General features: G+C 34.6%; 1 protein-coding gene across 7 annotated transcripts in view; it reads right to left on the reverse strand.

The window, feature by feature from the left end:
- The window catches only part of RALGAPA2 (Ral GTPase activating protein catalytic subunit alpha 2), a 428,361-nt gene that overhangs the window by 154,289 nt on the left and 248,775 nt on the right, over positions 1 to 25,297 (reverse strand). For all 7 annotated transcript variants that reach the window (XM_072634579.1, XM_072634577.1, XM_072634576.1 and 4 more), the window contains 3 exons: positions 23,980 to 24,103; positions 17,207 to 17,362; positions 10,329 to 10,487 (listed from right to left, as the gene is read on the reverse strand). In XM_072634579.1, the coding sequence (XP_072490680.1) occupies positions 10,329 to 10,487; positions 17,207 to 17,362; positions 23,980 to 24,103 (439 nt within the window). The remainder of the gene's footprint in view (positions 1 to 10,328; positions 10,488 to 17,206; positions 17,363 to 23,979; positions 24,104 to 25,297) is intronic.

Below are 25,297 nucleotides of genomic sequence, written 5' to 3' on the forward strand. Positions count from 1 at the left end.
GGCCTTCTGATATCAATGGCCTCCTATTCCTCAATGCCTCAGTCCGTTCCCAGGCTATCACCCTGCCTTACACACGATCTCCTTCTTTCCCCATTTTGCCCAATTGATAAACCAGTTCTGTTCCATACTGTTCTCTTCTGGAGTCCTTTGTCCCCTTATCACTTTGCTCATCTTGCCTTGTAAGACTCAGTCAGAGACATGTGCTGTAGATTTGTTTCCAGTTACCATCTTTTATCCTAATTTTTTTTTTTAAAAGTGTTTAATTTTATGTAATTAGAATTGTCCATTTTGTGTTCTGTGAGACTCTTTTCTTTCTTTGCTCATAAATCCTTGACTTACCTAAAGATACAAAAGGTAATTTATTCTTTGCTCCTCTAATTTGTTTACATCACCCTTTATATCTAGATCATGAATTCATTTGGAGCTTATCCTGGCAGAAGGTACGAGATGTTGGTCTATACCTAGATTTTGCCAGATTGCTCTCTAGGTTCCCTAGCAGTAAATAATGAGGGGATCTTTATATTTATTGAACAATAGACTAGTGTGTTTCCTTCTTTATGTTGTGTGTCTAACCTGTTCCACTAACTGACCTCTTCATTTCTAAACCAGTACCAAACTGTTTTGATTGCTTTGTAGTATAATTTGATATTTGGTACTGGCAAGTCTTGTCAGCTTTTTTCATTATTTCTATTGGGCTTCTTTGCTTGTTGTTTCTCCAGATGAATTTTATTATTTTTTCTAGCTTTTCAAAGTAATCTCTTGAAAACTGTAATTGTATGGCACCAAATAAATAAATTTAGGAAACATTGTCATTTTACTATGCTGGCTCAGCCCCCCAAGAGCAATGAATATTTCTCCAATTATTAAGGTCTGTATTTTCATAAAGTATTTTGTAGTTGTATTCATATAATTCATATGTGTGTCTTGGTAGGTATATTCCCAGGTATTTTATAAATTTTTAAAATTTTAAATGACATTTTTTCTATTTCTTCCTTTCTTGGCTTTGATGATAATAAACAGAAATATATTGCTTATTCTTTACATAATTGTATTGGTGGAATGTTTTAAATAGAGAACACTTTTTCAGTTGGACACAAAATATTGATGTATCCAACACATCAAACAGTATTGTCATTACTCCTGGATGTATTTTGCATATTTGCAAGACATCAGTAAAACCTGAGTTCCGATGTGGATCAACAGCTTTGCAACAATCAACAAAGACAGTCTAAGTCTAATGCTGCATCTGGATAATTTGTTCAATAATAATGAATTGATAATAAGCAGCTCTTTACACTCTTGCATATCCTACTTGCTCCTTAGTCAACATTGTTTTCTTCTAAATTAGTACAGATGTTTTCAGTGATATAAGCTGTGAATACTTTACATAAAATATATAAACCCATAAATGGTTGGTACTTGGAAGGGTCTCTGGTATTATCATCTTTTGTAATAGCTGATACTTTCCATCAAGAACGGTGAGATGACATTGATTGCAGCTGCTGCTGCTTATCATCAGGACTCTTTTCTTATCCATCCCCTCTTGGAGGCTACTGTGGTCATTTGAAAGGTCTGCAAAATAGCTCCCTATTTTTGTGTGCATCCACATTCAGGAGCTGATACTCTCTTTATGACCCAAACTGTATGCTTCCTTAAGCCCTTAAAGCAGCTGGATGGAACAGAGGCTAGAACGCTGGGCCTTGAGTAAGGAAGATTTGAGATCAAATCTAGCCTCAGATGTCTACTAGCTTAGTGACTCTGGGGCAAGTCATTTAAATGCTGTTTGTTTTCTCAACTATAAAATGAAGAGAATAACAGAACTTACCTCACAGCTATTTTGAGGACTGAATGAGTTAATATTTGTAAAATGCTTACCACACAGGAGGCACTTAATGTTTATTTTTTTCTCTTCTTCATGTGCCTGAATGCACAGAAATGATATGCTTCCTTTTCTTATACTAACCTATATTTGTTTAATGTATTCAGGATAGGTCAGGTCCTCTACAGAAAGAAGAATAAGTATTATTAATTAATATTTATTAGGTACTGCCCTGGTACCAGACACATGCGTGTTATGTATATGATAAAGAAATAGAAGGAGGGAAGGAAGGAAAAACTCTAAATACTCAAGGTAAAGTGAATTTTAGTTTCTAGAGAAAATCAAATAAAAATGTATTTTGAAACCACACAGTCATAATGAGAGAACCAAAACTGAGCTAAGAGTATTTATTAGTATTTGGATTTCCCTCCATTGCATATGAAGATTTGTTACATAAATAAATATACTTTATCATTCTTTGGCAACTACTAGTGGATGGACTGAGACATTCTTTCAGTAAGTGATTTACTGAAATAATTTAAAGGTATGGTATCCAGGGAATCCCTTTAATTATAAGTGGCAATAAGTTACAGAGAAAGTTCATGTATATGTAGGATCTTTAAATGACAACTGCCTTTCACAGAGTTCTTGGTAATGTCATTCCTTTACTCAAATAAACTCTCAAATCAGAATATATAACATTAAACTACTAATTAATCATGGATTCTGTTTAGGACCAGCTTTCTATTCTAAACCACTTAGTATATACACAAGTTAATGATTTATTTCAAGATAAATATTTCAGTAGACAACAACTTTATTTCCAAAATAGTTCATTAAAAATCTCCATATTACGTCCAGGAGACGGTGTGCACTGAAGATACACAAAAAGCAAAAACAAAAAAGCACACCCCGCCCCAACAGGCCCTGATCTCGAACAACTCAGGTTAATGAGGGCGCCAAAAGGCAAATAAACATGTACAAAACGTGTGTGCATGTGTGTACACACATATACGTATATGGTAAGTCAGAACTAAGCACCGAGGGAAGGCAGTTGCTTAAACAAAACTTGCATTGAACACTACCAAAATTAATCAAGAAGCCTATAAAACAGCATGATAATCGTAAACTTCTAAATGCATTTCAATTTACCCATCAACGCTAGGCTCTTGCTGAGGGCACTGCACAAATACTGTACATCCCTGAGAGTTGGAAGGATAGAATAGGGAGCAGAAGAAATATATGAATACCTTGCAAACCATCAATACACATTCTATTAGTAGTATCAGCTAGTATCCGTAAAAGCAGTTAAAGTCTTGGAAAGTGCCTCACTTGATTCTCACAATCTGTGAAGTAGGTGCTATTATTATCTTCATTTAAGGCTAACGGAGGTTAAATGACTTCACCAGGGTCACACAGCTAGTAAGTGCCTGAATAGTATTTGCTTTCAGGTCTTCCTCTTTCCCCACCACATTCCTGCCAAATATACATCGACAATCCTAGTTCAGACCCTCATTACCCACTGTCTGGATTATTTTTTCCTTCCTTTCCTTCGGATAGATACATTTCCTAATACAAAGGTGGGAACACATCACAAGAGCTGAAAAATTAATAGTGGTTTCCCATTGCTTACAGTATAAAATATGCACTTCTTAACCTGGATTAAGACTGCACAAACTGGCTCCATATGACTTTTCCAACCTCATTTCCCATGGTTCCACATCAAATCATCAATGCACATTCCAAACTGGCAGTTAGCTGATCTTCAGCCTCTAGACATCTATTCCAATCTAATTCAATCCAACAAGTCATACATTGGAGCCCCCTTTATAGAACATGCTAACATGAAAAGACAAAATGAGAATCAATCCCTGCCAAGGAGCCTAAATTCTCCAGGGGAAGAAAGTACTAACCAATGTGTAAATAGTCAAGCGCGTACGTAATAATTGGAGGGAGAGATCATTGACAATTAAAGAAAACAGCAGGAAAGTCTCGTAAGAGGTGTCACATGAATTAAACTTTGAAGAAAGGTAAGGATTTGAAGTCCATTCAGGACACTGGGCATACAAAATTGGGAGATAAAATGATATAGTGGAGCAGCTGGTCAGTTGGGTTGGAATGTAAGCTTGTGAGTAGGAATTGTTTTATTTTTCTGTACTTGTATTTCAGCAACTAGAATGATTCCTGGCAGATAGAAAGCATTTAACAAATGCTTACTCATTGGCTGCTTGAATGTACAGTGGCTCTCTATGGCCTATAAGAAGGTTTAAAAACCTTCACAACCTAGGGCCTGTCTTCCTGTCCAGGATTATTTACATTGTTCCCCTTTACACATTCTCCTCTAAAGGCAAATTGTTCTCACTGTTCCTCATATACAACATTCAGTGTTCTGACCCTGTGCCTCTGCATAGCCTGCCTGCCACTCCTGAAACATATTTCAGTTCCACTTTAACTTCTAAAAATCTCTGTCTTTCGTAACTCAGTTTTTAAGTCTTATATATGAAGCCTTTTTTGAATCAGGCGTCATAGGGCACAGAGAGTAGAAAGGTATGGAGATGGAAAATGAACTATAACATTACAGGACCAAGTAGGTCAGAACTGCTGGATTAGAGTACATGGAAAAAGTAGGAAGTAGGCAATTTAGGAAGAGCTTTAAATGCCAAACAGAGGAATTTATATTAGATCCTAGAGGTAGTCACTGAAACTAATTGGGAGGGGAAAGGAATGGGACTGGAGACTGACATGCTCAGAACACTTTAGACCAGGCCTACAAAATATACAGTCTGCGGGCTGCTTGTGCTAAAGGATTTCAGGAGACTATGGCAACCAACCATGGTCTGAAAAATCCTTTGGCAGGCCACGTATGTTGTGCAGGCCTGCTTTAGAACTATACTAAATTAAGTGAAGGTTAGACTAGAAAGGGAAGACTACATGGGAGATGAGGGCCTGAACCAGGATTGTGGCCATATGAATAAAGAGGAGGGGATATATAAGAAATGATGTGATGACAGAAATGACATGATATCACAATGGATGGGATACATGGGGTGAAGAGTTGAGGTGGACATTGAAGGCCTAGCCAGGTAGGATGGTGGTAGTGCCCTTTACAGTAACTGGAAAATTTTGAAGGTACGAGGGTTTTGTAGAGGGGAAGTAATGAGTTTTAGATATATTGATTTTGAGATTTCCATAGGCTATCCAGACTGAGGTGTCTAAGAGGCAGTTGGACATGGATGATAGTAGTTCAACAGACTATAAGTCAATATATTCATCTGGGAATAATCTGCATAAAGATGATAACAGAACCCTTGAGAACTGATGAGATAACCAAGTGAGATAAGAGAGTGAAAAGGGGACTCAGGACAAAGCACTGAAAGATACCCATTGTGAGGGACTAAATGTCTTACATACCTAGTATATTTATTATGGTACGGTTTCCTTCCCAATTACTGAACTAAAACACCAGGGAACCAAAATCCCACCCTTAACATTCATCAGCTATGAAGACCATGGTAGACAAAAAGGGATACAGAAAAGGCTTTGAAGCAACTCAACTGCCCTACCACTATGACCACAGGCTGACCTGATACAGAACTAGGTATCTGCAGTACCCCCAAACTCCAGCCCTCTTGAAGCCAAGGTCTATTATCCTTCATTAAAATTCATTTGGATACATATATTTTATATGTGGGCTTTTTCCTTTCCTTTTCCTACTAAGGACCACATCACTCATTCTGAGTCATTTGTCACCAAAGGCAGGAATTACTTATAACTGGAGAGGCTGGTTTCCCTCTTCATTTTAAGTAAATTCTTTTTCCATATTCAGAAAATAGTACTAACTTGAGGAGGTACGAAAGAAGACATAGCCAGTACTGCAGAAGGTGGCCAGGGATGTAGTGCCTTCAAAGGGAGACCAGGTTTCCACAAATAAAACATGGCAACAATGCAAGATGAGATCAAAGAGGAAACAAAGTTTGTAGGAAGGAATTTGCAAAGAAAATTCTAGCTCTCTTCCAACTAAGCTATTTCAACTACATGGGGCAGTATGGTGGCATAAAATTGTGGAGCAAATTCTGGACCTGCCGTTAGGATGACCTGAGTTCAAATATGGTCTTAGACATGCACTAGTTGTATAACCCTGGTTAAGTCACTTCACTTCTGCCTACCTCTACTTCATCTGTAAAATGGGAATACTAATAGCATCAAAATAAAGGAGCATCTACCTGCCAGGGCTGCCATAAGATAATGAGATAACACTTGTAAAGTGCTTTGCAAACCATGAAATATTATACAAACATTACAATTATTATTATTGTATGCTGGTGTGACAGGGGATAGCTTTCCTTTATATCTGTCAGCCAGAAAATAACAGCATTTATCTACTGATGGTCAAAATATTTATGTTATTTTGGAATCAGGCAATAAATGAGGACTCACTGACTAACTCATGAACTCTGTAAACTGAATGGAATGCTTTAGAAACTGATGTTCAGAAAAGTTAAGGAAAGCTACTCAGAATCACATCATATCAGAGCTAAGCCTGGAACTCAGGTTTCCCCAGCTCAATTCCAGAAGGTCTGTATTAAAAGCCAAGTAAATTAACCACTATATTAATAAAACAATTACTGCTTAAGCAAATTAAATAAAATGATTTAAAAAGGAAAGCATTTATTTTAATCATGTAAATAATAATTCTAACATTAAGCAGATAATTCTCTTCTTCCATTTCTTGGATTCCTTCTGATTATATTCTCTTTAACATATCTATTACTGTACTCATTTATGATCACCTAGATAGTTAAAGGTCTGCCTGTGGATCAGGTTACTTAAATACACTGAAAAGATGATCACAGATTTCACAAAACAAAATATAAATAATAAAAAAATTTATTTACTGAAACTAGGTAGCAAGTTTTGGCTTGAAAATACATAGAAATACTGGTTACAATTTAAAAAAAAACTATATCTTTGATCCAAAATATAATTTAAAGATTTAGAGGTTGTAAGGGAATTCTGTCTTATTTATGTTCTCATGTAGTATGAAATTTGTCACTAAGAACAAATGAGCTACAAAAGCCAAAGAATAAAATATTGAAGTCCTTGAAATAGACTTTCTTCTCTTTGCATCATCAAACAAGTTTCAAAACATTCATTCATGCTGACTGAACCATTTTGAATGTAATTAACCTATGAAATGATGGTTTTGGATTTAGAGAATTTTATTTAATGAAAAAAAGAAAGCAGCAAGAATCCAATAAAAATGTGAAGTGGCAGCCATTCCCGTCAGATGTGGGTATTTAGCCACCCACCCTTCTTCACATTACTTTGAAAAAGCTATATACAAAGAAGGCTCATGCTGCCAGGAATGTAATTTGTGTACTTATACAGAAAAAAAAGCTAAATATATTAAATTTCAATGGATTTGGAAGTCACAGTAATGGGTGTATGTAACTTGTATGACAAATAACTCTAAGTTATTACATCCTCTACTAATGAGATAGATTGAAAGGAAAAAATTTGAATATGCATGACTATCAAAGAGCAGCTTTTTTGTACTGATTTTTATTCCTAAAAGGGAGTAAGTAAAATTCTTTGAAAAATACTTCTGATCAGAGACTATCCAAATAAATATAACTGAACCTAAAAGTCAAAATATATTCTGATGAAATTGAAGTGCTGCTAAAATAATACTTTCATCTCCATCTAAAATCTCTACAATAATTTGCCCTAGTTATCCAAAAATAAATATTCTTCACATTTCAAGCAGCTGCTTCATTATAATTTCTAAACAAAAATCATTATTTTTGTTGTGTTCACTAAAAGTAAGTAAGGTTAAATAAACCTTCTGAGTACAAAGATTTCACTTCTATAGTAAGTAGCACTAGTTAAAAGACTGGGGAATGGGTAAATTATTGCACCAAATGGCTGAGAATTAATCTCTGATGACTAGCTGCAATCTAACGAGGCATCTGTGTCCCAGGGAACCCGCAGTATGTCCCTGGCGGTATGTGTAGTGTGTAGAGTCTGCATGGCATTCTTTGTCCTCTTTTGCAAGCAGCTTTTCGTCTCATTGTTTAGAATATCCTCATGCATCTGTGACGCGTGGAATGCATTCATACTAACAGACTTACTATTGTTTTCTCTCAGAAGCTTTGTTGAGCAAAGACTGCATCACGGTTCTTGATAATTATATTGCTTAATTAATCAAGACAAAAAAAATTTGCAAATCATTGCCCCGTTGCCAAGCAGGGAGATAAAAAATGAAAACAATACAAGCTGAAGCAATATAACAAAAGTAACAGCTATCTGATCAGAAATTCTTATATAATGAAGCTATTAATGCTAAATCGGTTAATGTTAACATTGCTCCAGGTGTCTCTACTTAGATGCAAACAAAAAGGCTAACATTATGTATATAAAAGGCCAAATGTTGCCATGGATTCTGTAACCTGATAGAGAGGACGACAGCCTTTTCATTTGATTAGGGAATGCAATTTAAATACCAGGGACTGAAGCCAAACAACAGACATTTCCCTTTGCAAGCCTCTTTCATTCACCCTGGGGTCAGTAGTTGGTGAACAAAAGGTCAGCCGCACTTGCCCTGGAAATGTCTGGATTAATTTTATTACATTGTAATGGTTTGTATTTTAAATGTAGGGATAACACTAAATTTTCAGTTCCCTATTATCCTTGTTTAGCCCTTTGGGCTTTTGAAAAAAAGTATTAAGAAATGGGTTCTCTCAACTCATTTTGACACAATCTGTAGCCAATTTTACAAAACCGAAATTAATATTCATATGAAAGTTTCAGAACAATATAAATTTGGTTATAGTAAAAATCTCTGCTTTGAAGATCAAAAGTAGAATACCCTAAAGTTTATGCACAGATAAACAAGAAAATGATGGAAGAGTAAACGATACTTTTAAAGCTTTCTTCTCAACTCGTGCATGAAGTTTACTGACATAATCACTGCAGGTGAACAGTTCCGTGTTCTGAAAAATGCCTTATGCTATTTGCTAATGTCTTAATATTAACTTCTGATAGTTAAAGTCTTCTAATAAATCTTTGGGGTGAAAATGCCAATTTTATAAAGGAATAAGTATTGCTGATATTACAATCTTCATTTACAAAAGATACAACTTTACATATTTTGGTATCTAAACATCTAAATCAAAGATAACACATTTATTGTGAAGAAACGTCTGACTTCTTGCTTTTTTGGTGAGAAATCTAAATAGGAAATATAGTGAAGAACTCTTCATAATACTGATTTTTGAGGAACAGTTAAATATCACTTTTCTAAATTACACTGTATCTGGATTTTGCCACAAGTGGTAGTTAAAGGATGTTTCAGGGGAAATCTTGAGAAATCTTACGCGTCATTTTTTTTTTTTTTTTGCTCCTTTTAGCCTCAAAGTAAAATGTGTTTTTCATAACTTTACAAAAGCTAGTTTGTAAGGCCTAATTTAAAAAAGTAAAACACTTTGATTAATTGGCTAAACTTAAAAAAAGGAGAAGGTTTAAGGACACTAACTCAAATTAGTTTGGGGATAGTGGATTATGCACACCTTTTGAATAAAAATGGAGAACAAATTTAATATTTGCTTAAATCTAGAGTCATCCTACTTATGAGTTTCCTTGACTACTCTATTCCATTAAATTCAACAAACATTTATTGACCATCCACTATTTTACCAAGCACTAGGCTGAGTGCTAGTGACAGACAGAACAAAAATAGTTCCTGCACTGAGGAAGCTTAGAACATTTTAACTATGAAACTGTCACACAAATATGAAAATGGAGTGTTTTCACTCCCTTAGATGATGATCTTAATTTTACTAAATAAAAACTTGTTCTAAACAATATTAATGGTATTAATTTAGGTAACCAAATTAGTCCATGGAACTTCTCATAGGATGAGTATTGTCATTTTTTAGGATCAATGTTAACTGGGTAAGCTGATTTTGTGGGAAATGTTAAGAAATCATCAGATTATCTATGTTACAATGTACACAGACAACCCCTTAATACATTCAAGTTAGTGATGCCATCCACTTTACTAGAATTTTAGAGGGGTTGCAAAAATACATTGGATACTACATTAGAGCAATATATTACGTAATATAAATGAAATCTTAATTTGCTCATTTTTTCATATTTCTTCATCAATTCAATGTATAAAACCAGAATTTTAATTCTAATATTCAGTTTTTTATGATATATTTCTGTTGGAACTGGATTCTTAAAAGACACTTCAAACAAACAGCAAACAGTGAAATATGAAGTTGTTTCCTTGGAATCAAAGATTATACAGTATATATAGACTGTGAATATCTTTGCTCATATACGTAACTCAAGTTAAATATGAACTGTTTTAACAGCTTTGTGTAGGCCATTTACCAATAAAAATATAGATTAGTTTAACATATTCATAACATCATTTCTCCATAATAGTTAACCATATGCCAAACAGTATATAAGACATGGTAATAATATGATGAAATTGTACCTCTGGTTTCTTCATTATCTCGATGAAGAACATGTGATTCTTCATTGGATAAATAATAATTAAAACATCTCCAAAATCTGTTGGTATAATACCCCTGCGGTAGTTCCTGGTGTGTTCAGACCAGACGATGTGAACCTCGTCATTTCCCAAGTGACGAAGCTGCAACAGCAAATTGGCTCTTTATTAATCAGAGTGATAACAACAGTTTATGAGGGGTCATGGTTTACAAATTGAATTACAATGCTCAGCAGCAGAAATATTTCATTACTTAAAAAGGTTAAAACACTGATTTCTTTTACGTGCAATAAAATGGTGCAGGTGGCATGATTACTTAAAAATAATATGAACCTCATTTGAAACACATATTGGTACTTATATAACGTGTATAATCAGCACATGCAAAGAAACTATTGCTATTCTACTACAGTTTTAATAGGAAAGATTTTTCAACTAAATTTTAATGTCATCAAAAGCATCATTCTCAAAACATTACGAACAAAACATTGTTTTTTTTTTATTTTGCATCACAGCATTGCTTTAGAGGAGTCCTGATTCAATATCTCATTATATAGAAAAATATTGTACAAGCACAAAAAAAATCAAGCAATTATAATTATAATGGAGTTTGTTGTACACTTTATTATGTTATTTGCTGTCAAAAGCTTTAAGAAAAATGTGAAAAATTACCTCTGTTTAGCAAAAATAAGAAATGGAAACTTACACAAAAATTCTATTTGTAGTCAAGGTTCAAAGATCACAGCCTAATCATCACGCTATTTTACTCAGAGACAAATAATGCAGAATTAATTTCTATGATTTGAAGATATTAGGGAAAATGAAATGCACCTCATAAGTAATCATATCTAGGTAAATATGAAATGGGGGAAGAATGAAGAAACTTGATTACAAAAATTAAAATGGTCTCCTAAAGAACTGTAATTATAAAGACACTTCTAGCTAGTTGATTTCTCAATTATTCTTGTTAATTCCTATTAGGATGATAAATTTTCAGTCTTTTTAAACAATTACATGATGATGTGGGAATCAAGAAAAATATATTCCTGAACTTGACTTCCAAATACAACAGAATGAAAAATGAAAGGATATCAATACTTGAACTTGTGAAAAACATATTATGTGGTAAAAGTAAAGGTAAAACTAGACTAACATGAAAAGCATTTGGTAAAGAAGAAAAGGTAAAGATTACTCTTTGGGTTAATATGTATGTAAAACTTATCATGATACATGTGATATACTCTAAATGTAGAGAGATTAGTATGATACAGGGAATGGATGTTCTTCATAGGCTGCTTAGCTACTGAGGGAAAAACACAGGTGAATACAATATGTCCTGTTTTTCATTACAAGGTTATAAAGAAGTCAGTTATGTTGAAATGCCTCCTAATTCTGTTCCATTTCATTCTTCTGAAAACAACTCTGCAACTCATTTACTTAAAAAGAGACATATACCTCCACTGTTGAAATATATGTGCATGTGTGTGGGTACAATTCAATTGTTTGTACATAGGTTCATGGGCTGCTGTCATTTTTACTGAATACTTTGCTATAACAAGTACAAGTTAATGGTATTCAAAACTTTCATTGAAAATTAACCATTGATTTCTTTTTTTGCTTATAGAACAAGCTAGGTTAGAGCCATATGAAATGAAAAAACATGAAAAGGTTGCACTAGCATTTGTGAGGAAAGTATCCATAATGATGAGATCACAGATCTCACTGAAGTGCAGAAGCATACAAAAGCCTAGTGAGCAAAAGTGGTACAACTACTTTTTAAATGATTACTTTATGTAACTAAGCCAAAATTTTGTGTACCTCTATTTTCACCTTAACAAATATCACAACTTTAAAATTTAGACAGTGGCCCCATACCCCACCAGTGTAATATACTACTTTGGAAGTGAAAACATGGTAGTCATTTTGTGCCAACAACACAACGAACAGTGTTTTCAAAGGAGAAGTGAATAACATCTAATTGAAACTTCAGGGGAAATTTAGAAAAGCAGAATGTAATTACGAAGCTGGAACACAGCCAGGATTCAATACCTAACACCCCTAATCTTGAAAATAGAACCAGCATCTTTAGTAACATATTGCCCCTTGATATAATGCTTAGGCAAATAATTTATAAGTGAAGAATCTCCTTATTAAATCAAAACTCATACTTGGTTTTACTTTAAATTATTGTAGAGTTTATCCAATCAGTCATGATACTCTAGCATAAAATTTAATAAAATTCAACCCTAAGGCCAATGTATCAAAATGCATGAAATCTATTTCTGATTGATAGTTAAGGACTTTAGAGCATGTGAATTCAAAATAATCAATCTTTGCAACATTCCACCTCTGAATAAACCAAATATTTAAAACCATTGTTTGCCAGTGCAAAACTGCAGCAAAACAGTTGTAGAAATACATTAAATTGTAGCACAACCCCTGCAATAATTCACTATTATACATTTATTTTCATTGCTTATAATATTAATCATCATGAGCTTATTTTCTTTTCAATGCTGTACGCCTTGAGCATCTGGTTACCACATATGTAATTAACTAAATCACAAAATTAACAGTTAAGGCATCAAGCTCAATTAAATAAAATATTTGGGACAAAGGTGTATTTGAATACACTAACAAATATACAACATGAACATAATGAATGCTGAAAACACAAGTAAAATGAGTTTTTAGTCATATCATAAAACTTAACAGAAGATGCCTAAAAGAGAAAGATTTTAAGTACTTTTCCAAGTTAATGGAAAGTTAACAAAATATATTCACTTTATATATTGCATTTGATAAACATTCCCAATAGAGATTCATTGCAATATATTGTTCAACTATAGTTTCTTCACCATACTCACTAGTTAGCTCAATCTAAGAATGTGCATTTAACTTATGGGGCAATTTATAGACTTTTTCATTTTATAATTAATCATGTCAACTATTTCCTCCAATGCAAGCCATACTTTGGAATGTACTTGTCAGTTATAGGACAAATACTCATTTTTCAAGCCTTACAAAAACAATTCATGTTCTGAGTCTTGTCCTATACCACTAGTACTCATTAGCTTGAGTAAACAGTTTTAAAGTCACTATGCTTGAACTATTCTGCATGCTGCCTGCCAGGCAGCACGCCACTGGTGACACTGGTCATGGTACACACCTAATAGCCTGACCTCCTTTTCCGTCTAATTGCATTACATAGCCAGCTGGCTCCAGAAAGGAGTCGTCTGTTTGATTGAAGAATTCCTGCTCCTTGGTAGGCACTGCTGCTACTTTTACTAAGTAACAGTCAGGCCTGACATCCCCATTGTTCATCTGACAGTGTGCCCATCCTAAAATCTAAGTTTTATTTGTAAATTAACCAAGAAACTTCCTGCCAGAACAGCGCTGCCTGGAGACTGATAATGTGTGCCTTTCATTCCCTTTCACTCTTACTGTATCACTGCCAATTTGTTTTTCTGCTGCTGGCCAGCCTGAGGCTATAAAAGCCTTGTAAGACATAAGTGCAATTACAGTCCTGGAGTCAAATGAATTGGACAAATCCAATAGCACAGCTCTGTCCCCACTTTGCAAAACCCCTACAGCAGTTAGATTAGCTGCTAAAAATCTAATCTAGCTATAGCTAACAAATTTCTGCAGCGAAAGATCAAGAGTTCAGTATGGGGTTGCAACCAGATTTCTGAATTGAAAAAGTTCTACTATGACAAGGGCAGAGCATAGCATAAATCACTTTAGAATTCTGCAGCTCATTTTTAAGCTGTTAGGTACAATTTAGTTAGAATAAGACAGGGGACTATTGGATGCTGTTACTGGGATTGATTTTCGTTCTAGCTGCAAGACATCCTGATGAAGAAAGTTTATCACTAATGATGCTAAATCCTGGAACTGTAAAAGGTACCAGCTGAATTGTGATGATTTCAGTGGGGAATCTTTCAAACAGAGCCAAATATGAGAACATTACTTGTGGGATGGCGTTTTTAACCAGAAAAAAAAAAGACCCATAAAAGAAACAAACAAGACCTTGCATTTCTTTTCATTAAAAGAAATGTTTTAAACTTTTATTCTTTCTAAAGAAATTAAAAATGTCTCTCACATACAAAACTTTTTTTAGCATAATTCTCAATTATACTTAAATGAAAAATAGAATTTAATCCCAACAGCATTAACCCTGTACTGTGCAATACTAAGAGTTAGGAAAATGAGGACCTGGTTTGATTGTAATCTAAGATAAGTTATCGGAAACATCATTTAAGGTAAATGCTTTGAGACAGAAGGCAAGTCTTTTTCTTTCTCTGACATAGACTTTCAGTACTGGAAGGGATCTCAGCAACCACACCTCCACTACTTCTCTAATAATCACAGGCTTGAAGATCACCAGTGAAGGGTGATCCCTCCCTCACCTCTTGAGACAGATCATTCCACAGTATTTTGTGATCACTGTGAGAAAAGTTTTTCATTACATTGAAACTAAATTAGCTACATTGTTACTTCTAAACACCTGTTTTTAACTCCTCGTGTTAAAAAGAAAAAGTCTCATCTCTCTACTATTGAGACACCCACCCTTTCAAATATTTAAGACAGCTTCAAATCTTCAAGCTAATCACCCTAAAATTCTTCAAGTAATTCTCTCATATCATAAATTTGAGGCAGCTAGATGTTGTAGTAGGTAGAACACTGGCCCTGTAATCTGAAAGACCTAAGTTGAAATCCAGCCTCAGATACTTCCTACTTGTGTTACCCTTGGCAAATCACTTAACCTGGTTGCATCAGTTTTCCCACATGTAAAATGGGAATAAAAATAGCACCTAACCTTCCAAGGTTGTTGGGTAGATCACAAGACATGATCATTGTAAAGCACTTAGCACAGTGCCTGGCACACTGTAAGCACTTTTAAAAATGTTCTTTATAACTATTATTATTATCATTTCCCTTTACTATTCTGCTAGTTTTCATCTGGACATTCTCCAATTTAGAGGAATCATGGTGTAGTTTATATATAGTGAAAATTGGATTCGCTGAGAGTCTAAAGACTTAGGTTTTAATTCTCATTTGGTCAATTACTGACACTTTGTCATTCACTCCCTCTTTTACTTTTGCACCTATTAAAGATTATTCTATTTGCTTGTCTATGCTTAATATTTCAATGGATCCATGATTCCATCAGGGCACACATTATACTAGTGCAGGTCTCAACCCACTTACACTTTTTATATTCTTTGGAATTCTGATCGCTCTCTTCCCATAAATAAATCCATAGAAGATTTACTCTGGGACTGTAAAGTACAGAAATCAGCCTGTTCAGAGAATATATGTAAAAGCATATTAAGTTTTTTATAACTCCAACAATCCTATATAAAATTTCATTTTAATCATTCTGATAAAGTGTAACTGTGTTGGTTATTTCCCCTCTATTTTTCCCCTCCCCATACATACAACGTAGCTCTTGATTGCACTTGTAATTCTATATATTCAGAGGTCATGGTGTTCCATATTTTTTATCTATGTAACAATAATGGAAAAATATAAGTGTCAAGAAGTTGGTTTATTTGTGTCAGGGATCAACTTGGTCATCACAGAGAACACCATGTAATTTCCTCAAATGCAATCCAATCGGATCTTTGTCCCACTTCTACTCTAGGCTCAGTTTATTGTTCATTTGTAATGTCTGTTCAGAATATGTGCAATGAAGACTTACTCACTGTATTCCTTTCTAAGTACATGTCTTAATCTGGGCAATTCACATTCTTGATCCACTTGGTTTTATCTCTGTAGATTATTTAGGTCACTTCTTTTATATATGGATCACATAGAGAAAGCTTTATTATGTTAAAAATCATGATGCAATCAACATAATTTCATTTATAACCAAGTTACCTCAAAATATAAGGAATCCTCTTCCATTTGGACTCTGTGCAAGGCAACTTACACAGTTGTGGTTATTATCCTTGGTAAGTATATGCCTCCATAAGGCTTTGCTTAATAAGTGGTTAGTCATGAAATATTTTTATATGATGTTAAAACATGTGGAAAATACTGTTGCAAAAGAACAACTAAGGCAAGCATCAAAATGAAGAAATGTATGATGAGAAAAGGATGCGTGCCAGGCAAGCAGCAAGATTGAGCAATAATAGACAGGCCAGGTGCTGCATTGTTAAAAGACCAAGAGAAAGACCTCCAGTGCATTTGCTAGATTGTTTGTGGAGGACTTATAGGAGAATACCTGCATGTAGTGAGATCACACAAAAAGTGATCTTCCTTGGAGAAAGTGAATTTATTGACCAGATCACAACACAAAATTAGTGATTTTGCTCTAAGTTTAAATTTGGTATTTTAGGATTATAATCCACCACACTGACCATCAGTTTGTCTAAATCAGTTTGTCTGGTCCCAAGAACCAGTGTTCTTGACAAAAACATTTTAGTTTAGCAAACCTTGTGCATTCGTCCTTTGTTGCGGAAGACCATGCCATCAGAGGAATAATGACATGACTTGCACTTGACTTTGTTCTGAGTGAGGGAGGGCTGTGCAGGTCACCAGCCTCACTTCTCCTCCAGAGCCATCTGAATCCAGTGACCAGATATTCATCAGGATGACTGGAGATGACCCAGGATGAGGCAATTGGGGTGAAGTGACTTGCCCAAGGTCACAAAGCCAGTGAGTGTCAAGTGTCCGAGGTGATTTGAACTCGGGTCCTCCTGACAACTGCACTGGTGCTCTATCCACTGCACTACCTAGCTGCCCTTAGCAAATCTTAGAACAGAGGTGAATTAATACATGACAAAGTTCTTTTCTAACAGTATCAAGAATAAAATTTTGAAAAGACATATACACACACACACACACACACATATTACCTTTTTGGTGAGAGAATCATCTGAATCTGATGGCATTCTAGTGGAGACATGGAAAATCACTTCCACAGTAGAGGTAGCATAGTAAGGTGCAGTTTGTCCTGTGCTGCCATTTCGCTGTAGGCCACCCATGAATCCACAGTGTGTTGAAAGGTCAACCTTATGTGTGTAATAAAACAAAAAACAATGATAATCAAAAACCAGGTTTTTTTATTTGCTAAGCTAGATGACACTGAATATATTACAAATTTAAAGCATGTACAGCTCTTTGTAAAGCTATGGCTTAAATGTTAACTGCTTAGTTAACACCCAGATCCTTTCAGTGAATGGATACTTTTTTCTTCTAAGGAGCATGAATTCTCTGTAGCGTAAAATATTAAGATCCATTTATTAAGTACATTTTTTGATACCTGAAAAAAACATAAATGAGTTCCTTTCATATTAAATAAAGGTTAAAGAAATGTGCTTTTCTTACTTGGCAAAAAGAAAACATGGTCAAGAATAGTCAAGGATGGTTATATTAAAGAACATATTGATACCTTTAAAATAACCACGTCTTAAACTACTGTTAAAAAGAGTAAAGAGGGTAAAGAGCTAACTTTTTGAAGACTTAATAATTCCTTGAGAAATGTCACTTTATAGCAAGTTTTAAAATCACCATCATACCCATTCTACATATTCATGCTTCCTAAATTGTTCTATACTAAGTTAAAAGAAAATTAAACTAAAAGGAATGAAAAAGACAGAAGTCTGATTAAATTCAGGGTTCCTAACTTTTTTTGTGAGTATTATGATACTTTCTGGCATCTGGTAAAGCCTTTGGACCCTTCCTCAGAACATCATTAAAATGCACAAAATAAGAATTACAAATAAAACCTGTATTTTGTATTGTATGACAGTGAAATACAGTATCAAAGTATTAAAAACAAAATCAAAATTAAAAAGTATAAGGACACCAAGTTAAGGAAGCTGTAGTTTAGATTATGTCTAGACTATTTAGAAATTTCTGATTTTAGAAAAGCCCTGAATTCATAAACACACAGTATCCCACAGGTCTCAGTGTCAGGAAGTCCTAGGCTCAAACTGACAGATACAGGGTGCACAACTTAAGCAGATTACTTAGTATCTGAGCACTCAAGGATAGGGATCAGAAAACTGCTGAATTCAGCCTACAGCCTGTTTTTTGTACTGCCCTGAGCTAAAAATGTTTTTTAATTGTTTAAATAGTTTTACTCCATTTAAAAATGTAAAAAAAAATTATTAATTTTGTATAAAAAGAGTTAGGCAAGATGTAGTCCTCAGGTTGTAGCTTGTAGATCCCTGTTCTAGGCAAATCTCTAAATTTAAGTAGAGATGGTACTAAACTGCCTTAGTGGAGGGAATTTCTTCACCTGGGAATTATTCCTCACACCCAAAAGAAAGCATCATTCATTCATTTATTTGTAGCATTCTCTCATTTTTAAAATTCTGAGTTCCAAATTCTCTCCCTCCCTTCTGCCTTGCCCCTACACACTGAGAAGGCAAGCTATGTTATCAATTATACATGTGAAATCATGCAAAACATATAAAAATATATTTCTATATTAACCATATTACCAAAAAAAGCAAGAAAAATAAAGTGAAAAATTCTACTTCAATTTGTACTGGAGTTCATCAGTTCTTTCTCTGAAGGTGGACAGCATTTTTTCATCATGAATCCTTTGGAAATGTCTTGGACCATATTATTGATCAAGACAGCCAAATCTTTCACAGTTGAACATTTTTACAATGTTGCTATTATTGTGTATAACCATCTCCTTTTTCTGCTCACTTCATTTTGCATTAGTTCATAAAAGTCTTCCCATGGTTTTCTGAAACCATCCCCCTTGTCCTTTCTTGTAGCATGGTAGTATTCCATCAAAACTGTATATCACATCTTGTTCAGCCATTCCCTAATAGATGATAATCTCAATTTTCAATTCTTAGGCATAACAAAAAGAGCTGCTATAAATGTTTTTGTACATATGGATCTTTTTCTTTTGATCTCTCTGGAGTATAAACTAGTAGCAGTATTGCTGTGTCAAAGGTTATGCATACTTTTGTAGTTCTTTTGGCAGTTTCAGATTGTTTTCCAGAATGGTCAGACCAGTTCACAACTCTACCAACAGTGCACTGGTGTCTCTTTCTCCCTTCATTTCCTCCTGAATTTGTCATTTTTGAAAGGCGCGAGGTACAATCTCAGATTTGTTTTGAATTGCATATCTCTAATCATTAGGGATATAGCTACAGACAGCTTTGACTTCTTCTGAAATCCTGTTCATATCCCATGACCTTTATCAATTGGAGAATGACTCTCATTTTTATAAATTTGACTGAGTTTCCTATATATATATATATATATATGAAATAAGGTCTTTATCAGAGAAACTTGCTGTAAAATTTCTTGATACTACTTCAGTATGATACCTTTCAGCAAAATATATTTTCCCAGATTATCTCTTTTAATAAGGTCTATTTTTGCTTTTGCTTTATCTGAGATCATAATTGCTACCCCTGTCTTTTCTACTTCAGTTGAAGGATAATAGATTCTGCTCCAGCCCCTTATTTTAGCTCCATGTGGGTCTTTCTGTTTCAAGTGTGCATTTTTTGAACATACTGCTGCATTCTAGTTTCCATTCTGCTATCTGCTTCATTTTGTGGTGAGCTCTTCCCTCTCACATTCAGTTATGACTACTGTGTATTTCTTTCTATCCTTTTTTCCTTGTTTATCCTTCTCTCTCTCTTTATTTCATCCTTTCTCAAAGGTCTGTTTTAACTCTGACCACTGCCTCTCTTAATCCAGTCATCCTTTTATCATACCCTACCCTTTCTCTTATGTTCTCTCCCTCCTAAGATTAATTTCCACATACAATCAAGTGTACACATATATGTTCTTCCCTCTTTGAACCAATTTCCAATGAGGATGAAGTTCACCATGGTCCTCCAACTATTTTCCCTCTTCATTGTAAAAGCTCCTCATTGTGTGCCTCTTTCAGCGAGAATATTTTCCACATTCTGCTTCTCCCTTCCATCTTCTCCCAATATATCCCTCTTTCTTATTCCTTCACTTGCTTTTTTTTTTTTTTGAGATCATCTCAACATAATCAACTTACATTCACAGTCTCTATCTATGCAGACTTGTTTTAACTGCCCTAATAAAGATCTCAGGAGTATGTATCATCTTCCCATATAAGAATTCAAACAGTTATCCTTATGGAGTCCCTTATGATTTCACTTTCATGTTTACCATTTTTACGCTTCTCTTAAGTTTTACGTTTGAATGTCAATTTTCTATTCAGCTCTGGTCTTTTCATCTGGAATGCTTAAGAGTGCCCTATTTCATTAAATGTCCATTTTTTCCCAAGAAGGATGATACATGGTTTTGATGAGTAGGTTATTCTTGATTCTAGTCCTATCCTTGCCTTTTAGAATATCATATTCCAAGCTCTGTTCTATGAATGTGCTAAATTATGTGTGACTCTATGATACCTGAATTTTTTTCTTTCTAGATGTTTGCAGTAGTTTCTCCATGACCTGGAAGCTCTGGAATTTAGGTATAATATTCCTAGGAGCTTTCATTTTGGGATGTCTTTCAGGAAGTGATATTGATGGATTTAAAAAAAAAATTTCTATTTCACTCTCTGTATCTAAGATACCAATGCAGTTTTCTCTGATAATTTCTTGAAAGATGATATCTAGGCTCTTTTATTCGATCAAGGCTTTCAGGCAGTCCAATAATTCTTAAATTATCTTGGCTCAATCTATTTTCCAAGTGAGTTTTCTAATGATAAATTTCACATTTTTTTCTATTTTTTCATTCATTTGACCTTTTATATTGCTTCTTAAATGTTTCATTGAGTCATTGGCTTCTACTTGCTCAATTCTAATTTTAAGGAATTATTTTCCTCCTATATCTCTTTTTCAACTCTGTCCATTTTGCCTTTTTAAGGAGTTTTTTATTCAGGGAATTTTTGTACTTTCTATTCCATTTGGCCATTTCTGCTTTTTCAGGAGTTCTTTTTTCTTCAGTGAATATGTATGCCTCTTTAGTACTGGGTCAATTCTTTTTTTAAAGGTATTAATTTCTTCAGTAACTTTTTGTGCCTCTTCTACCAATTTTCTTGCATCATTCTCATTTCTTTTCCCAATTTTTCCTCTACCAATCATCTCTTGAACTCTTCCAGGAATTTCTGATGGGTTTATGTCCAATTAACACTGCTTTTCTATAAACTTTGCTTATAGCTATTTTCATAGTGTTGTCTTCTTCCAAATTTGTATCTTCCCTGCCACCACAGTTGCTTTTTATAGTAAAGTTTTACTTTGTTCCTTTTCTCAACTTATTTCTTGACTTTGAACATTATGTTAAAGTCACCTAGAGAGGTGCTACTATTTTCAGGGTTAGTTCTGGGCACATTACATTTTCGGTACTTCAATGGTGGTGTCATCTGGAGACAGATGTGGTCAACGTTCTCTTGCTTATGCTCTGGTCTTTAACTAGGAAGTACCCTGTAGCTGCAAGTACTAGAACTCCTGTTGGCCCTAGAACTGCGACCAGGTCCTTTGTTCTCTTGTATCTGCAAGTGCTATTTTTCTTCTCTGCCTTGGAACTGTGATGAGAACCCCTGTTCCCTTGTGACTAGCGATTCTCTACCTGGAACTGTGACCTGGAAATGCATATGGGCAACACAGTTGCCAATGAGAGCTACCTAAACTCATTGCCAGCAAAGGGTTCCATGTAATCTCTTTTGACCAGCTATCTGACCTGTTTACGGTCCTTTGGTTTAGAGTTCCCAAAGTTGTTGCTGTTGCTGTCACAGCTGCTTCCAAGATGGTCTGCTAGTGACACTACCAAATATGCCAACAGCCACCCTAGTATCACAGATCTCTCCTGAAAAAAAACTAAGTTGGGTTAGGCTAGAAAAATGTCCCACTCTAACTTTTTGTTGGCTCTGACACTCCAAAATTTGATTTGCAGTGTACTGCAGCAAGTACCCTGGAGAACAAAGGAGGGCCTGCTGTACAGGTTCTTAGATCTGCTTTTCTAAAAGGAAAGCAACTTTTGATGGGTCAACAATCTACTGTAACTACATTCACCAACAGAGAAAATACAAGCAGAGAGATAAAGAACAATAGACAGGGCTTCTAACTTTCTGACTATAAGCAATATATAAATCACAGATCAACAGACAGATCCTAATGCCTGACCATTACATACATACATACAGAGTTACCAGAGACACAAGCACCAACATCTGGGTTTTCAAAGGGCAGAGTAGGGGGGAGAGGGGAGGCAAAGCAACCCAGAGTCTCATCTGGCACATGAACCTTCTTCCAACTCCCAAAAGCAAAACCTCACATCAGAGTATATACACACTTTTCAGAGCCAGAGGACAGGACCCTCCTGACCCAGTGCATTATCAGCAATTAACAAAAGGTGTGAGCAGTGCTGCAAAACAAACCTCCCCTAATCTGAGACTCATTAATGGGCAGGGAAGATCTTTCATTAACATAAATCTTATTAACATTATAAGGTGTTATTTTAACATTCTTTGGAGAGGAATATTGGGAGAGCTCCTTCATCATCTCGGCTCTGTAGACCCACCTGGGAGTTCCATACAACAATGAAATCATAACTCTAGTAATAAGCTCTACTTTAAGAAAATGATTTAATAACAAATACTTTTTTTTCCATGACAACTAGATTTGATCTTAGAAGACAGGTTGGAAGGGATACTCGATTCAATTGAGAGAATTCATTCTGTTTTATCTTTTCCCTTTTATATTTTATTCACTCCATCTTTCTAGTATTTGACCTCTTTTTTAATCTCTCATCTGTATTAAAGCCACTGTTTTTTGTCAGACAACCCCAATTTGCTGTTCTTATCTTACTATTAGACATCTTCCCAGCTAAAGATCTCATTTTTCCTTCCAGTTCAGGTTATATCAAAATAATAGGGTGGTAGGAGGACTAACTGTTTTGCATGCCTGAAACCTCCTCCATTTCCCATTTTCTCCTTTTGAATCTACAAAAGCAGCCTATGAAACCCAACTCAAATGTCATAATCTTCACGAAGGCATTCTGTGTCTTTATTCTCCTCTCTCCTCAGGGTATCACATTTCATTTCAATTTTTACTTTTCTATGCATACATCTTATTTTTTGCTACAGTAATCTATCTATATAACATCTCACACCATTATTATACAGAAGTATCGAAAGTATTACACTTCAGCTATTCTATTAACTAAAAGAACACTAATAATGATTGTTTCATTGCCTCATCACTAAAAACTGCAGTAGTATCAATAACTGACAATTACACTGCTTTAAAAATTGCAAAGTATTTTACCTCTATTACCTTATTTGATCCTCACAGAAATCCTTTTCAGAAGGTATAACAGTTGTTATCCCCAATTTGCAGATGAAGCAACTGAGGCTAAGAGATTAAGTGAGTTGCTCAATGTCACAAAGTTAACTCTTACAGGTGGGATATGAGTCCAAGTCCAATTGATAACAAATCCAATTCTCTTTGTACTACATTTATATTTAAATTTGCATTTTTAAAGTTGCTAGAAAGTGGCTAATAAGTGTTGAAACTCAAAAATTAACACTGCTATTATAAAAGATTAAAAAATTCTTGATACCATGGCTATTTCCAATGTAGACTTCATAAGCCAGCATAATTTTACACACAAATACACAAAATAACCTCTAATTTCCACTCCATTGCATTCAATTATTATCTATTAAATGAATTACCTCCCAACCAAGCCCAGCAACAAAGTCTTCATATGCCTGGCTTCCCCTTGCATTTGACAGTATTGAGCATTTGTCTTCTTGTCCTTCAGCAATGTAAAACACTGCAATCTTGTGAGTTTCACGGCTGTAGGTTAGAAGCAAACTGAAATGAAATATATTTATAATGCATAGGAAGTTGGGGACATTCACTTAAAATGGGTTGGTATATAATTTCTTATATCATAGTTTACACTTTCCCCTTCATTTTAATTTAGGAATGTTTCAGGTAGCCTTTGAAACAGACAAATTACCTACTCAAATTTTACATTCCTAGCCTTTGATAATTAAGATATAATATTGCAAAATTCCCTAATTTTAAATCAGCAAATTAATAATAATAATGATGATGATGATGAACCTTAAGGAATGGCATCTTCTAGGAAGAATAGATTCTTAATTTGTCTTAATCAGTAGAAAGTAAATGCTCGTCCCCAAATAATAGGACATTTTTCCCTTATGATGTGTAACTGAATACATACTATGAGGTTAGAAAAATAATATTTGCCTGAGAAAAGAATGGAATGGTTTTGTCCATGAAAGGATCAGTTTAAACTGATCTTCTATTAGCTTAATTAGGCCATGGACCAATTTACTATATTTAACTGTAATAAATAACTAAATGGCTCAAAAAACCTCAAGTTTATATTACATAAACATGGTATTTTGTTAATAATGTACATATTTCTTCCCCCTCCCCCCCACCTCCAAAGCCCTAGATAGAAATTATTCAATTCACTGCCTTTCCTCTATTGAGAAGTCATATTCTCTTAGGGTTTTTTTTTTTTAAATTAGAGTTGCTAATCTGATTATCATTGTATTTTCTTTATTATTTTGTAGTGACTAGTGGGAAATAAGTCTTTTAAGACCCAAAAAACAAAGCTGTATTTCTCCCAAAAGTATATTATGCTACAAGCACCCAAATGATTAATTATTTTCTGTTGACTAGTTTTTGAAGTCCTAAACTAGGTACAAAAACCCACTTATGAACAACATAGGCCAGAAGAGTATACGTTCCTGAAACATTTCCACACATACAAATTAATTATCATCTTATTAGTCATAATTTATCAAACCTCAATTAAATCTTAGAGAAGAAAAATGAAGTTAGATGAGAGGACATAGTAACTGGGGAAGAGGCTTCAATTCACTGGACTAATATCTTACAAAAAAGGCAAGCTTTAGACTATGATTCATAAGGAGGAATCTTTTGAAGTTTTTCTATTATGGGGATTCAGAAACATCTGGTGACAACCGAATGACAGGAAATATATAGTCTTAT

This window comes from Notamacropus eugenii, chromosome 1, assembly GCF_028372415.1.
Source record: "Notamacropus eugenii isolate mMacEug1 chromosome 1, mMacEug1.pri_v2, whole genome shotgun sequence".
Lineage (NCBI taxonomy): Eukaryota > Metazoa > Chordata > Mammalia > Diprotodontia > Macropodidae > Notamacropus > Notamacropus eugenii.